Here is a 16,911-nt window from a genome sequence, read left to right as displayed (position 1 = left end):
CAAAAGCTGCTGTAGCCCAAGAGAGGCTGATCACCCAAAAAAGGGGACACACATGTACCTAAAATGTGCACACACTATTTTATATGCACCGATGCAAATTTAGAAAGGATAGTTGTAATTTAGACAGAAATACAACGCATCTCACCATAATTAGGTAAATGGTGACCAGGTGACATATGTTCCTGCTTAGTTTACTATCAAGGTGCTGCTAACTCTTGATGGGCAACCTCCAAGACCCTGCTCTCCCTTCTGATGCTTCTTTATCAAACAGAGGGCTGTTCTCTGTAAAGTAGGGCACATGGCCACCCTAGATGAACAACAGCTGCCTGGCCTTTATCCATGTGAGTTATATGTGCCCAAGGACAGTGAGGCTGCTGACATAAATTAAGAGAGTATTGCATGAATTTGCATTAAGGAGTTGCTTTGAAGAAGGGAGCCAATCACAATGCTACCGCTGAGATGACAGAACTGATTGCCCTAATGCCAGGGTGCAGTACAGGAGGGCAGTTTATCTTGCCACCATCTGTGGCAGCAGACAGATGCTCAATAACCCAGGAGCTGTAGATCTTGTGCTTGTCCAAAGAACAACAACAACCCAGGAGACTTATATATTGTCTTCAGTAGCAAGGAGACAGAAGCAGCAGCCAGTTAACTGTAGTTAGAAGAGCCAGTTCAAATACTTGGCAGGGGTTTGCTGCATAACTGGTCCCTTTGCCTTCAAAGGCTTGTGGTCATGTCAACACTATAACAAGAGACACTGCTTTTCTGTAAACCACTAATTGCATGTTTTATATTTTTTGGAGTGATACATTTTCTAAGGTAAATGTAAACAACAAATGTTAGTGTTAATCCTTGGCCTTTGATGGAATATTGTCAAAAAGTAGGGTTATTATTTAGCCATTTGCCACATTTGTATCACCAATTCTTCTTCATCCAAGGACATATGGTGTCACCATATGACTTAATCACTGAACAGGGATTTTAATGTGGTTTTCTTACATCTACACCAAGCCATTCTTCCTATATACATAAAAATGTAATGCTGTCATTGTGCAACCCCCACTGGAAAATTTGTAGTGCCACATCACAATCCTGAATTTGCACAGTGGGGGTGGGAGAGGGAGCAAAAGAGAAAACAGAAGATAGAGAGACACATAGGAAAATGGCAGTTTTAAGCAATAGCAGAAGTTTGAGTAGAGTGAGCAGGGGGTGATACTGAGGAGGGAAGTAAAACAATGGTTGAGTACATCATTAAGGGAATTTGGGAAGGCTTTGTTGTGTTAGCTTTTTGGTGTTTGCTTCTGTGATCTATCCATCTCCTTGTTAAACTGGTCTGTTTTCTTGAAAAATAACCCCTTAGTGTCATTATATCCCTGCATTATTCAAACCTCTGCCATTGTTTGAAATCAGTATCCTTCCACCCCCACTTTACTTAAACTTCTACCATTATTTGAGTACAGTGAGAAGGGGACAGATGGACACAAAAAGGAAATAAAATGGCTGTTTTAAACTTCTCCTTCTTCTATTACTCAACTCACTCATGTGTGAGAGATATAGAATGTGGAGTTCTTAAGTATCCCATAACAACTTCCGAGAATATAGTTCACTCCTGCTATCATTTGTTGCTTTCAAGATAGTTCCAGATTCTGTGTGGCAATTTAGAGAGGTTTTATTAACAAGTGAGCACCCACTTATATACAACACCCATCAACTAAAATTGACCTTCTCTAACTGAACAAGCTAGCTGACAGCCTTGCTCTTAAGATTCTACTGATCTTAAAGATACAGAAACATATATCAGCAAGGGTTGGTGCGAGCCAAGAGGGCATGCAGAGAGAGGAGGAGGCATGGAAAAGTGGAGTGGTCTGTGTGCCCTGGAGAGTTGAAAAAAGAGGAGGTAGAAAAAGGGGGTTGCTAATGGGGTATGTGTGTGCAAAGGGAGAGAGGACAGGGCATGGAAATGAGAGTGATATGTGTTCAAGGGAGAGTTAAGAAAAGTAAGGAGGAGAGTGGAGGAAAAAAGAGGCTGAAGGTAAAAATGAGAGTGTAGAGGGGGTTGCAAGAAAGGAGGGATTAGGAGGCATGGGAATGTGGTTGAAAATGAAAGCAGGGGCACGAAAGGGTCTGAAGAATGGGGGTGTGGCTTCATAATTGGGTGGATGTGAAAAAGGCACTCAGCAGCTGAAATGCGTGGGAAGAGAAATGCAAGAGGTTGCCTTGGGGGTCCTATAAGAAGATAATATTTTGAACATGGCCTTAACTCTGTTTTGAGTGGGAAGAGCATGATTAAATCTCCCTTTCAAAAATCCCCAATAAGTATTATTGTTCTGTGAAATACTGAATCAGAGTACAAAACCCACAAACTGGAATCTCAAATAAGAATGTGGTTATAGTAATTCACCCTCAACCTGTATTGGACACTATAGATTAGATTTACAGACAACTTTGGAGACATGCTAGTTCCAAGCTTAAATATCTTCATGTGCATGAACAAATAAATCATGCAGGAGAAATATAAGCACAGACCTGGTTTCACACCTGCATTTTGAACTGTCATATCCACCAATTTTAATCAGAAAGGTATGGCAATATCTGACCTCCATCAAAGCAGCACAAAGCTTTGCTGAATTGTGTCCATACATGGGAATTTAGCATGAAACACATGAGATTGCACAAAATGAAAGGCTGAGCTGGTATCAAAATATATTAGCTAGGCAGTAAACAAGTGTTAAAATTAAATTTTGCTAGTAATTAATGAAGACACATTTTGGCACAGAATGTCTTACTCTGTCCTCCATCCATATAATATACTTTCTCAGCAATTCATATCTATGGACTGAGAGATGATATAGACTAGGGGTTGGGAACCTTTTGCAAAATCGTTTTTAAGTTAGAACAAAGCTGGGTTGTAAATTTGATTTGATTTCATTTTTGGGGGTGGGGAGGAAATCCGGCAGCACTTAAACAAGACAGGGCATTAAATCTCAAAATACCTTTTCAGAAGTGATATAGTGAGCATTTTCTCACTGATAGCTGATACATTTTGTTGGAAATGCCAATTATCTGAATAGATCAAGATGTACACACCCCTTTTCTAGGCACACACTTTCTTCCTGCTGGTAGGGTGATGGGAATCTTCACACACTTACAAAGGGAGAAGGAGAGGGAGTTTCCAACAGTGTGGGATCACACACCATAGGAGAAGGCTCATCTCTCTCTCTCTCTCTCTCTCTCTCTCTCTCTCTCTCTCTGTGTGTGTGTGTGTGTCGCTCTGTACAGGGAGCTATAGGTGTCATTTCAGATACGAATGCTAATTCATGAATTATATTTAAGACCTCACATGAACGATCTATCTGAGTGAGCAGTAAAAGATGGGAGGAGGAAACTCACCCAGTTTTCAGCTTTTTGCCATGCTTTGTGCTGCTGCTGCTGTTATGGTAGTTGCTTGAGTTACTTCCACACTGCACTACCACTTGAATGCATGACTAAGTGTAATCTAATAACCCACCCTATGACATGAGGTGCAGGAATAATGGAATATCATGGTGGCCTAAAGTGCCACCGTTTTATGATACCCATAGCTGTAAAGTCAAAACTTTTGAGGTCTATTTGCTTTCCCCTTCTTGAGAACAATAAGAACATCTAACTGAAGTCAGCGGTAGAATACTCCTTGATTTTGATGGATTGGTTAGAAAATGGCTAAAACGAGTAGCAGCTGTTTTTAAAGTATCACACATACATATATTCAACATCAATCTGCCCCAGATGCAGTTAAAGGCAAAATGCTGATATTAGCTCTTCAGCTTCATCCCACAATCCTAAACATTTGTCATGGATCATCCACTGCAACACAGAACCCTTGCAACACATTTGCACTAACAATATTGGAGTGACACAGTGCTAGATATACCCTTCTAATTATACATTTGCTCGGGCAGCAGGTTTTAGAGATCAGACCATGCTCTCTCTCTCTCTCTCTCTCTCTCTCTCTCTCTCTCTCTCTCTCCAACTAATCAATTTACCAGCAACTGGAAATATTAACGAGGCCAGGAATCCCTCATAGAATTTAGAACAGGAAGACCATAGAGTACAGAATCCATGCACCAAACACATATGCATATCTTAAAACACTAATTTGCCTTAACCGAGAAAGCCAATGTACTCATACTGCAGTTTTCATTTGTTGCCTGCACAAATGCCTAGCCATGATCCACATACTAGTTATACTTCCACATGACTGAATATCATCTTGATCCATAAGACAGTACAAAGGTAAATGGATTGAAGCTAATAGGTAATATGACCCAAAACCAATACAGGAAAGTAAGCGACATTGGTTTGAATGGAACTGCTGTGTACTGGGTTTAGGATCAGATTGAAAGGATCACGGAATAACCTCATGTATTTCAACTAGGCTGAATCACGTCTGACAGTCATGTCCCAATATCAATACACAAATATAGGCAGAAAAGAAGTCACATTGTAAAGAGAAGATGAGCAATGAATATGCAGAACACAACAATTATCACCAGCTAAATCAGAGTTTTTATAGCATTCACATGGCATATAGATCTGTTCAAATCTTCAAGAATAATACCTTAAGGCTGAAATCTTTTGTGCTATTTACTTGGGAGTAAGTTCCACTAAACTCAATGGAGCTTAGTTCTGAGTAATAAAAATAAAATTGTGCTATAACTATTTTCATACCTCCCATTGAATGTTGGTATGCTACAAAAAATGACAAAAATACAATCCCATCACAACACCAATTTGAGCCAGAAACTGTGTTTTTGATGTACCATGTCTTTGAGGTTTTTTTAGCTCTGAAATTTACACAACTTTGCTACACAAAATGCTAATTATTGAGAGGGAAGGTTATCAAAGGGAAGTTTGAAAGGGGGGTTCTTTAGCAACATAGGCAACATGTTGAATAATTTCTTTGGCTTTTATCTGCAATTTTTAAAAAAACACCTTAATTTTTTTGGACAAAAAAAGAGAGCAAATGTATTCAGCTATACAAAAACAGAATGCAATTATAATATAAATGTAGTTTATTCATACCTTATTATGTGTCTGCGTTTGTCCAACCAGTATAAGAATATTTGATGAGATAATAGACAGGCAGAAATTAATTAGAATTATTGACCTCTCAGATCTGATGTATCTGTCCAAAGAAAGACACACAACAAAAGGCTATCTAAATACATTGCATACCAATATTGTAATTTTAAAAAAATTAAGAATAAAACATTAATTCTGACATTTTAAAAAGTTTTAAATAGCACTTCTGAAAAATAAAATGCCTTCTGTCTGAAGGTCTGAAGATAACTTTTAAAATCATAATTTTTTTTATTAATACGAGCATTGCATAAGAAAAAAACAAGTACTCCACAATGCTCCAACAATTCCAAGAGATTTGCTACATGTGTGTTGGTAATTGGAGTTCATAGCCCTTGATGCTTATGATACAGCATTTTGAAATTAGCAGCTCGCACCACCTAGTTCTAGAGCAATATAGCTGCTTATGACTGGCTGCAACCCTCTGGGAAATGATTTACAGAAGCCCTACTAAAATTAGTGCTTTTGCTCAGCTGCCACTCATTTCAATAAGACACCCACTGCTTATTGTGTGATAGGAATATTTGAGCATATAAGTTTAATCCACTCATTAATTATGATGCTAGGTTATACTTACAAAATAGCTTGTGTATAGAAGCTAGAATACAGATAATTTATGCTACTGCCAAATAATGCATTAAGTTGACAGTTCCACATACACACCACTGCCAATAGTTGCTTTGCCAGTAATTTAGGAAACTTTTTTAGTGTGTGAAAGTTCAAATTTTGTATATCTTACATACACTTTTGCATGCTGTTTGATATGGAGAATCATTCAGAGCAAAATATTATGGTTCAAGATCAAGTATCTACCAAAAAGTAGCCATCTTTCAATTATTGGCTCTGCTGCACAAGATGCCTCCCCCTGTTCTTGGCCGAACCCCTTTCCCAACTGCAGCAAAAACAGCCTTGCATAATGAAGAATATTAGTTTTACATTGAGAAAACTTTATTGAAGGGTGCATGGACATTAGTCCACTTCAGTAAATTATGAAAGCATTATGAGTACTAGTCAACTTAAGTTTTACTTAGAGTAGACCCACTGAAATTAATGAACCTAACTTAGTCATGTTTATTAATTTCAGTGGGTTTATCCTGAGTAAATCTTAGTTGAATACTACCCCATGTGATCTAATTTTATTGTTGCACTAGGGAACTGAACATCATATGATCAACACAAGTCCATTTCACTTCTAAGAAAAAATAGAGTTTGCTAAGTAAGCAAACTTGTAAAGTCTTTTTTTTAAGTCATAGGAATAATTTCACAGGAATAGGAAACCAAATAATTTGTTGCCCCAAACCCTGACACTTTCATCTGTCCTTGCCAGTGAAAAAATGTTGCCTTGAGATATTCCTGTGTTAAATTATCAGTGCGATGTACAACCCAGTTGTGCTGAAAATATTTAAGCACATCTCTACGGACTCTGATAGCAATACAAATTCTTCTACTCAACTGGGTTGTGGATCAACTAGAAATATGTTGGGGTTTCTAGTGGTGTGCTTTGCATTAAGTCGGGGATGTTCTCCTGGCAGCCCATGGTGCAGATCTGTTCTCCAAAGCAATTTTATCTGCCCATTGTTACTCCTCCTGGTTTCTAATCAAAGTGTTGTGAGAGCCTGAGCATACTTTCATTCATTCATTCATTCATTCATTCATAAATAAATAAATAAATAAATAATAGTGTGTGTGAGAGAGAGAGCCATTCTACTCTTTAATGCTACATCTCTCTTTTAGTTTCATATAAGACACCTGGGGATATGCCTGAGTGGATGTGCCCCATAATTGTGAAGTAAGGCAGACAGATGCAAAAGAGGGCAGGACTCCCACACCTGCAATAGATGTGCAGGAGACGAAATTTCAGCTATTGTAGCTTGCCATGCAAGTTAAGCTGTTGCAGTGTTCTCTTCTGCAGAACTATTAAAGGTGGGAAAGCCTTGTCCTGTTTTGCATCTGGTGACCCTACTGTAAAGCCTTTATGGCTAGGAAGTAAAACATGGTTGTACCATACATGAAAGTATGCATGTTTGTTCCTATCTTCAGAATTAATTTTTAAAAAGTTAAAAGAAGAAGAAAGTATTGGTTTGTGTGGCAAAAATCTCTGCCACCTATTGGGATTCTGTCCTTAGAACAAAGTGGACTCCTCAGATACATGTCCTTCCCTGTACTAAAGAAAACTCACTGTAGGTAAGAATCCCACATGCTATCCAAGGATTCAAATAATTCAGGCTTTGCTCCATTTTTTCGTTGTTGCTGTTTGTGCATTACTACTTTTAGTAAAGACTGGGGTGCATAACATTTCCCCTCATTTTGGAAACAAACAACCTCAGTTGGGTGTAACATTCATGGTTATAGACACTACCAAGTTTATCATTTAGAGACTGATACTAACCCTAGGCTTCCTTAGTTTTAGACTCCATCAAGTGCTAGAAAAGTAATCCCACAATGCACTGGGCCAGCTCTGCCAAATAATTAGGTGTGAGGACAGTGATGTATTACCCTTCAAGTTTCCCCACCATGATGCTGCTAGGCTCACTGTGTTCGTTTAGATCAGAGCTTTCCAAACTATGTGTCGCGACACATTAGTGTGTCAACTGCGGTGTGTAAGTGTGTCACGCAAACGCTCCCAGCGCTCCTCCTGGGGCTGAAAAGGGGTTAGTTTAACCTCTGGTTTGCTACAGTGTCACAGAACGATACATTTCTTTAAAAGTGTGTCACAAGCATGAAAAGTTCAGAAGGCTCTGATTTAGATAAATATGATTTAGATAAGTATTCACCTATGGTTTTTATGTGGATTTAATCATTTATTTGTTTCATCAGTGTCATGTAGCAATAAATAGTACTGATAAACCATCAGTTAGTACTACAATGTTCTTTTAAAACTATTTTAAAAATAATAATTTCAAGAAGTGTCCACTTGGGAAAGGATAATTCACTGTCATTTTACAACTCACAGACAGATTCATCCCCCCCCACTTCTAAACTGCAGCAGCTTCAGTTGGAATTTCTCCATGGCTTTCATTTGTGAATGTGATCTATGGGCAGCTCACACAGTCAATCCTCAAGATGATCCATGAGGATGCATTCGCATGAGAGCTGTGATAAGGAATGTGTGACCATCCAGATTTTGTTGGATGACAGCTCCCACAATCTCTGGCCATTGGCTGTGCTGAGACTTGGATGGGAATTGGAATCCAACATCTGGAAGGCCACAGATTTCCCCATCTCTCACAAAGAGCATGTCTTGGATCTCATCAAATAGAGCTGGGCATGTGGAAATCACTATAGGAAATCTCAGTTTGTGCGGGATGTCCACTGTGCTAAGGTTCACCTGGGGACACTCAAGGAACATTGTGTTAAAGCAAATCGAATGTGTGAAGTTGCCTCAGGTCAGAAATTACTGAGGAACCTTTGAGACCCCAAGTCTGAGTGATAAAGCGAACAAAAGCAGCATTTGTTTGTGTCATAAGGCCAGGATCCTGGAGTAGATATCATCTAACTTCTCATTTTAAAGAGAAATCGCTGATTAGAAGTGTGATTACAATGAAGGGCTATCACTTCAACCCAGAGCTCTTTTCATCTTATTTATTTACAATTTATTTATTTAATTTATATACCGCCCTTTGTCAAAAGATCCCAGGGTGATATACAACGTTTAAAACATATTTTACAGAGAACAATAATGAAAGCATAATACAAAGCATAATAATAGACAGCATAATAGCAAAACAAACTTAGTAACAATCCTTCCCTCACCACCTTCAACAGGCCATACATTATTTAATGGCTGAAGGCCTGGGTAAAAAGGAATGCTTTCCCCTGGTACCTAAAGATATGTAAAGATGGCACCAGGCAAGCCTCTTTTGGGTGGGAGAGCATTCCACAGATGGGGAGCTACTACAGAAAAGGCCTGTTCTCATGCTGCCACTCTCCAAACCTCTTGAGAAGGGCCTCAAATGTCAAGTACAGGGCCTGCGTCTGTTTATATGGGGGAGATGCAGTCCTTAATGTATCCTATATGTGGGATTCTCAACTGAAATGGCAGGTCCACACACCCTTCTCCAGTGAATTGAAAGGGGAAACCCTTGACGGTGGTGGAGCTCTGAATGTGGCTTCCCAGTGTTGAGAAGAAATGGTGATAATAATAGCAGATATCATGAATGCTGAATAGGAAGAGAAAATGGGGCATTTGATCACCACCAGGCCAAGCCTGAACAGAAACCGTGTCAACCTAATCAGACTTATTAATACGTTACAACTCTTCCACAGTAGCGATCTTGTTTTTCCTAGATTAACAGAAACCCTTCTTCAATGACCCCTCAGTTCTGAATAATTGCACATTTCTGTAAACCCACACGATTCAATTACATACCTCCATAGTGCTGCATAGACAACTGCTAGGGTGATCAAAGCCAAGCATGAAAGGCCACTGCCTACTATAAGGGTTACTGAGGGAGCACCAGATGATTCCATGATCTGTGGGTCATAACAAACATCTATCAGATAAAACCATGTTCCAGTAACTAAAGCACAAAACCAAAATAGGAGAGATGGATATCTGATGTAGTGATTAGCCACATATAGCACTGCCAACAAGTAACCACGTCTCTCTACTTCAGCCTCTGTCCTAGCTCCTAAAGTATCCGAGGCCTGGGCATTCACAGAATACCAAGACAGTAACCCCACTGGTCTTTGATGATATCCTCAGCAGTCTATTTTATCTCATGAAAATAAATACATAGAATTTTTTAAAATAGAGAATAGGGAAAGCCAACAGTCTGATGGGCACCCATAATATTAATTGACATTAAAAAGCTCTCTAGGTTTTGCTATGAGGGAAAAAACTGCACAAGTAAAAATGGCTTTCCTCCTTGAAAGGCAGACGTATTTGGATCAATGTTCTAAACAAATTATGTGATTTATTCTGACAAATGTAATGCCAACTAATTTCTTGTCCAAAATACAGGATCAAACTTTCTAACTCAACAGTAACTTTGCCTTAAAGCCAGCATTCATTTTCTTTCTGTCTCTTAGCAGCTAACAGAGTACCAATTTAAGAGAAAAAGAGAACAAAACGTATGCATCATTTGTAAGATCTGGACCTCTGAAACAATAGCACTTCTAATGTTTAATATTTATAGAAGCTGAAGTATAAATGACCTTGAGGCAGAAAAACCATTTTTTTTGAGCTATGAATTTACCCCCAACACCCTACCTTTGCCCTAAACACAAGCATTTACACTGGTTTTTTGTTTTGTTGTGTTTCAAAATGTACACATTCAAAACAATTAGACCTGGAAGTTTGCAGTGATCTGCTGCTTGATTTAGCAGTGTGCTGCTGAAAAGCCTCAAGGCTCCAGTATAAATTGCATTTTATCAAGATACAATTTGTAACTGAGGTGAGGCAAACTGTATATCTTATCCAGGGTTTTAAGTTTATTTCTGCCAAACACTTCTAGTTTACTGCTGAGAAGAACCTTGGCCACACACTGAAAATCTTTTCCCCTTAAAGCTTCAAGGTGCTTGCTCTTTAAAACCAAAAACCAAAAAACCCCCAACCAACCTATTTTATAGGCATTAATACTGTCGAGTTCCTATTTCTCAGTCTTCCTCATTGCATTCATACTAGAGGGTATATTTTACAAGATATCAACAGACAGCATAGATTCCTTGTAATGCCCAATGCAGAACTGCAATCTATTTAACTAGTGTAGCTAGGTTCCTGCTTCTACCAGCAACAATAAAAAAAACACCGTGTACATTCTTTTTTTTTAAAAAAAAGAAAACCCAGGACTGTAATACATTGCATTACAGTTGCTAAGTTTTCTCTAAGAAAACAGGAGTACCTCAGCACCTGAAACTGACTAGCATTTAGTTATAAGGCAAAACCAGCAATTCGTTCCCAAAAACTAAGAACTGCTAATAGATAAGAGAAAAGCCAGTCTTTTCCAGACCTGCAACGCTGATACAATTTCTCATCTGAGTTAATGCTGGACACATAAAAAACCCACACCAAAAACCCTCCCAGTCATTGCATTAAACTCAGGGATTTTTTCTTCTTTCCCCCGTCCTTTGTTACTTACTATTTCTCTAGGTTGCTGAGCCAAAATGGCGAAGGTAGAGAGACGATCACATAAGCATTTCGTATGGGATGCATCGGTAAGCACAGTTTTACATCCCTGGGTGGACCAGGTTCCCAAAGAGTCGTTCCTGCAAGAAGAGAGAGGGAGGGAGACAGAGAAAGAGGGAGGGAGAGAGAAAGAGAGAGAGAAAGAAAATCGGGATAATTACGGCTGACGGTCAATTCCTTGAAGAGAAAATGCAGTTTAATTGAGAGCAGAGTCTAGTGTGGTTCCCGGACAGAAGAGATCTACTTGTTGTTGAATAGGACTTAATTTAGATGCATCTCCAGCTGTACAGTAATGCGGGGAGGGGGGCGATAGAGGCGGCGAGGGAGGGGGACAGAAGGCAAGCAGGCAGCTCGGCGGCGCGCAGTGAGCTGTCCAGAGCTCTTGGTGCTGAAAGGGCTCTGTAAGAGCTCTCTCGGCTCGCCGTAGAAGCGGAAGCCTTCTCCGCTGCCCGCCGCTTTCCCAACTGCTCAGATCACTGCGAAAACTCATAGCGGGGGAAAATAAAACAAAAGACCCTTGTGGTTCCCCCACCCCCCGTCTTTCATACCAGCTCTGCCACGTTTTTGTGAAGCTATTACCTCGCTCCCTCTCTTCCGTGCGTGTGTGTGTGTAATTTAAATGCAGATGGCTCTGTAATATCTGTCTGATTAACACTGGTTAGATTGGCCAATTCTGGGTCTTCTTTTTTTTTCTGGCTAGGATTTCGTAGGTGGTGTAGCTATTTTGTTCTCCTTGTGGGTTTTAAAGCTCAGCCTTGCGGATTTCACCCTGGAAACGGGCGGCAGCGGCTGATTCCTTCTCCAACTCTTCCCTTTTTCGCCTGAGCTCCAGCGCAGGGGTGGATTTCAGCAGGGCAGCGCATCGTTCAAGAGACACCAGTTCGCCCTCCAGACATCCCTCCGTCCAGCTCGCCCTGCTTCCCTCCCTCCTTTTCCTTTCCATGGTGCTGGTGGGTGTGTGGCGGAGGCGGAGGGGGGGACACGGGACACACAAGCGCGAAGAGATTGTTTGCTGGAGCTTTATCCACTACCACCCTGTTGTTAAAGGGGGGGGGGGGCTCAAGAAAAAAAAGAAAACGCCACCCTTGATTTGATTAGCAATTTAAAAAGTACAAAAGCTTCTTCTCTAATCCTCCCCGGTAGAACAATAAAATGGTATCAACCCGCGTTTTCCTTGTGCGGAGAAAAAGAGCAAGGCGGGAGTAGGGGTGGGTGGTGGGTGGGAAGAGAGAATCGCCTTGTTTTTCCATGTGAATCAAAGGGGTTACGGGGTCTCTCCTCAAGGAGAACTGCTCGGCTTCTTCGGACTCAAACCAGTTTTCACGCATTTAGTGTTTTGCGAATTGGAACAGGCGGGTGTCGTTTTCTTCCCCCTCACATGCCTTCGCACAAGCTCTCTCGCCCCCTCCCCCCGTTTCCAGAACCAGGCTCCGTATGCAGGGATTCATGTATTGCCTAAGCTATCTGTGCACGGATGCCAGGAAGTCTCCTGCCAGCAACAGCGAGTGCTGTCAATTCCATCCCCAAGGCACTTAAAAACAAGGGGGAGGAGGAGGTGGCGGCGAGAGAAGGAGAGGGAGGGGAAGAGCGCTTTCACCTTCAAATTCCTCCTCCTCTCAACTCCCTTTGAACCAGCCCTCCTGCTCTGGCTTTCCCCCGTCTGTTCGCGGCGATGACTGCGAGCGCGGACTCTGGAGCCCCGGCCATTTGTGCTCCGAAGCGCGCGCCTTCCTATCCCACCAGGCGCCACTTGCCTTCCACACCCCGCGAGCTCAATAGTTGGCACTACAAATGGCTTCGGAGCCGAGTCATAAACAAAGCATAAGACGGGGGCGGGGGTGAAGAGAGTCCCCCCAAACTGCGCTATTCAGGATCTCATTCGGTACCCTGCCCAGGCCAGCTGTAGCCTTCAAACTCACAAACGCCTAAAAACTCCAGGACTATTTTCCTTTAAATTGTGTGTGTGTGTGTGAAAAATTAGTATTTATGTTGTAATTCACACAGACATATATAATTGGTATATATTGTCTAATTTCCACACACACACACACACACACACACACACACATACATACTGGAATCTACCTGCTACTGATTAACCTCACCTACTCAATTTATTCATCCCTCTGAATCTTGTCTTGTTGTGACACGCTGTTAAAGCCCAAATGAAATACATTTATCAGGGGTGATTAAATATTAAAGAAGATGGGAGCTTAAGGGAAACTGACGTGGCTTAACACATAAAGGCAGTGTTATTATCCATTCTCAGAGACGTTTAATACACTCAGGGGTGAATTGGCCATGGAAAGGATAGGACAGCTGCCTGAGAGGTGGGTCTCATGAAAGCTACCATTTCCAGGAGTTGATTAGTGCAGCTGGACTGGCTCGCTTGATTGCCACCATACCTTGTCACAACCCTCAGTTTGTTTCTAAATTACACCACTTGTATCCAACTCCTAGGTTTGCAGTAACACTACAAGCTGGAGAGCTGAGTGAGATTTTCTCCGCCTTCTAAGAACAGGTAAATTGGCTCACACACCCATTAGGCTTAGATAATGTAAGACTCTTTGCTCCTAACCCCCAAAGCCCCTTTGGGCAAACACAAAGTTTTGCCTGCATGTTGTAGACTTCTGTTTTCTTTTTCTTTTTCTTCTTCTTCTCCAATATGCTAACTCAAACTCCACAACTACAATTATCCTGAGGTTTGAGGCTGGCTTGTCTGATGGTAGAGAGGGACAGAGGAGACCGAGAAGCCCTACTGACTGTACAGAGTTTACAATGCAGCCCTTTGGACACTGTCTTCATCTGAGCTACTCTGCAAGTTACTTTTGCAGCCAGACTGCCTTTGAAAAATGACCTCTCCTGGGGCTGATTCCCATGCCTCATGTCATCAGAACCACTCCACCTAGTTGTCTAGAATGCCATGCAGTTACTTCCAATGCCAGCATCAGAGGCCTTGATGGAGGTGTGGTTGTAGCATGGGAGATACTCATGAGATCAAGGCAAGCAATGTAGTGCAGATTATGGAACTTCAACATGCTTCTACTGAAACATGAAAGCCAGCCTTGGGGAAACGGCTTTGCAGCAAGCAAGCAAGCAAGCATGCTGCAATGGCAAGCTGCACATTGGACCTAAGCTAGCTGAAATGTGAAGGATGTGCCATTTATATTTATTTACTATGAAGAACTGCTCTACCATGTGTGCTGCTCTACCAAACACAGAAGTGCAATTCTGACCCATGGGATTTAGAAAGGAAAGCAAATATTGAATATTTATACACCATTGTGTCAGTAATATCCCGAAACGTGGGCCAGTATTAACATGCATGGCCGATTCAAAGAGGTTTGCCTAAGTCCACCTATTGAGCTCATATTGAACTGTGAATTGACCCATGGGCATTTCTGTTTGTACTCTCAAGCCATTCCATTGCAACTGGACAATGCAATGGAGGGAGAGAGGCCTTAAATGAGTGTTGAAGGTATTAGTGAGCATGGGGAATGAATACAAGCAGAACTTACCCCTTCCTGCAGTGAGTGGAATGATGCATGTGTGTGGAGAGGTTATGGCCCATCCTGGGTGAAGTGAGGTGTCTGTGGACTGGGCTGGCCACTGCCGATTTGGGCAACTGTGGCATCAGGAGCTGCCTTTGCAGAGACATGGAAATCTGCTCATGTCTCTCCTTAGGCAAAGTGCTCAGGCATGAACAGACCACCCAAGGACAACTGCAGCAAAGAAATCCAGGTCAGTACCTTGGGTGGATAAGACCCTAAATTATCTCCCTGCACACATACCCTCCAAAATTTATTCCGTCTTATTGGTTTATGATTTGAATGTACATGTTTTAAAAGTTGTGGCCATTATACTTCATGGGCTTACTCCATCTCTTTTTTCTATCCACAGGGACCTCATTTGAAGGTATTCTATCCACAGGGACCTCATTTGAAGGTGACCTAGTTTGCCTCTGGAGTCACGTTCAGTAATTGACATTTCCAAGTACAGGTGGGAAAGACTCCCATGTGAACTCAGTGTAGATGACACCCAAGACTGATGAACAAATGGTAATACCAGCATCTCTATGTTGTTTCCAGAAGGGGAGAGAATAAAACCCATTGACTGAGTGGACTAAAACTTGCTCTACTTTGGATCCAAGCCAAATACCACGATTTTTGCAAACTGTCTCCTGAGTATCTTACTGACATGCTTTCCTTATTTGCCTTATGGGAATGCCTGATGTTAAGACTGACACAGAGCAGGGTTCAATATTGTCAAAAATTCATCTCTCATGAATATGGTTTTGAGCTCCACACTTGGAGAAGGGTAACAAAATCTTATTGGCAGGTCTGGCTTTTCAAAAAATGGAAAATGAAACAGCAGTCATGAAAACTTGCAGAAAGTTATAGCAGAGAATTGACAGAATAAGGATAATAAATCAAGGCTGCATAATAATGTGACTAGTTAAATTTATTCCACAGCTTCATTGTTCACAACATACATTTGTGTATGGGGAGTATATTCTTGTGTATTTATTTAGAGGGGTGTATGGGATGTTAGGGGAGGGGGGTCATACCTCTGGCGGGGGACACATCGTGCTTCTTCTGGGATAGTTTGTCAATCTTTGGTCCCCACCCTGCACTCAGCTCTCACTTGTGGCTCCTAGAAGCTGTCAGCATGAGACAGCAGCAACACCCTGGGAACAGCTTTGACTGGCTGGCTAAACCAGGTGAGGATAGCCATGGGGTGAGCACACTCGGTGAGTTATGAACTGCCCCTTCATGCCACTGTCTGAGTCAAGATAATGCAACTGTATATTGGTACTTCTGGGGCTCATGCTTTAATCTGTTTATATTCCTTAAATGGAATCTTGGGAAATGTATTCTGTGTGGTGAGTGGCATTCTACCATGGAGAATTCTCAGTAGCACCACAAAAGTTTAATTTTAAATTCCTTGGGGAAAGCTATGTATTAGAAAAGCTATGTATTAGAAAGCAGTTAACTTTAAAGGTTTGCTATTCATATATATCCTAAATAAACTGTGTCAAAATTAAATTATTTTAATGCCGCAACACTTGAATTCTGTTTGATTTGAAGAAGGCACAATTTATTTCTTAGGGATGGTTTAGCTGTCACCACAATATGTTTGAAACTTTCAAGATATCTGGCCACAATAATGGCACCAGACTTGTCCTCCTCCCTATTCCCCCCCCCCAAAAAAACCTATCCAATCATGCTTCCTTTTGTTCTTTGAACTTCCCTGAGGTTCCTCTATTGAGTCAGTGGCTCAGGCTTGTAACTCTGACCTCAAACCACAAAAGCAGCAGCAAATACTCAATGCTCCCAGTTGGAGCCATCAGCTTTTACAAGAGAGGCAGAGCTGCTGCCCTGAAGGAATGCCCTTTGTTGGTTTGTTTATGGGGAACAGCCTGCCACAGCAGTATGTCATATTGCTCTCATTGCAGAGCATCACACAGGATGCTGTATTTGCTGAACATTTATTTGCTGTACAAAGATGTAACAACATGTGATAGCATGTCTCACCCTTTTATCAGGGCAACTCTGCTTGCTTATTTGGACCTAGGATTTAGCCTTGGAACCAATTAAGTTATTGATAAAGAGGACAATATCCTGTTTCCTATTGGGAATGTTTTCCTAATTATTCCTTCTTTTGTT

At 41.3% G+C, this 16,911-nt stretch overlaps 1 protein-coding gene across 5 annotated transcripts in view; it reads right to left on the bottom strand.

Annotated features, from left to right (window-relative positions):
• ADGRB3 (adhesion G protein-coupled receptor B3) overlaps positions 1 to 16,911 on the bottom strand; it is a 443,824-nt gene that overhangs the window by 105,063 nt on the left and 321,850 nt on the right. For all 5 annotated transcript variants that reach the window (XM_083497330.1, XM_083497327.1, XM_083497326.1 and 2 more), the window contains 3 exons: positions 11,199 to 11,325; positions 9,488 to 9,591; positions 5,062 to 5,164 (listed from right to left, as the gene is read on the bottom strand). In XM_083497330.1, the coding sequence (XP_083353456.1) occupies positions 5,062 to 5,164; positions 9,488 to 9,591; positions 11,199 to 11,325 (334 nt within the window). The remainder of the gene's footprint in view (positions 1 to 5,061; positions 5,165 to 9,487; positions 9,592 to 11,198; positions 11,326 to 16,911) is intronic.

The sequence above is a fragment of the Podarcis liolepis genome (genome assembly GCF_965112155.1).
Source record: "Podarcis liolepis genome assembly, chromosome: 3".
In the NCBI taxonomy this organism is placed as follows: Eukaryota; Metazoa; Chordata; class Lepidosauria; order Squamata; family Lacertidae; genus Podarcis; species Podarcis liolepis.
The sequence above is the reverse complement of the archived record's forward strand: the minus strand, read 5'-3'. Positions and strand labels throughout refer to the sequence as shown.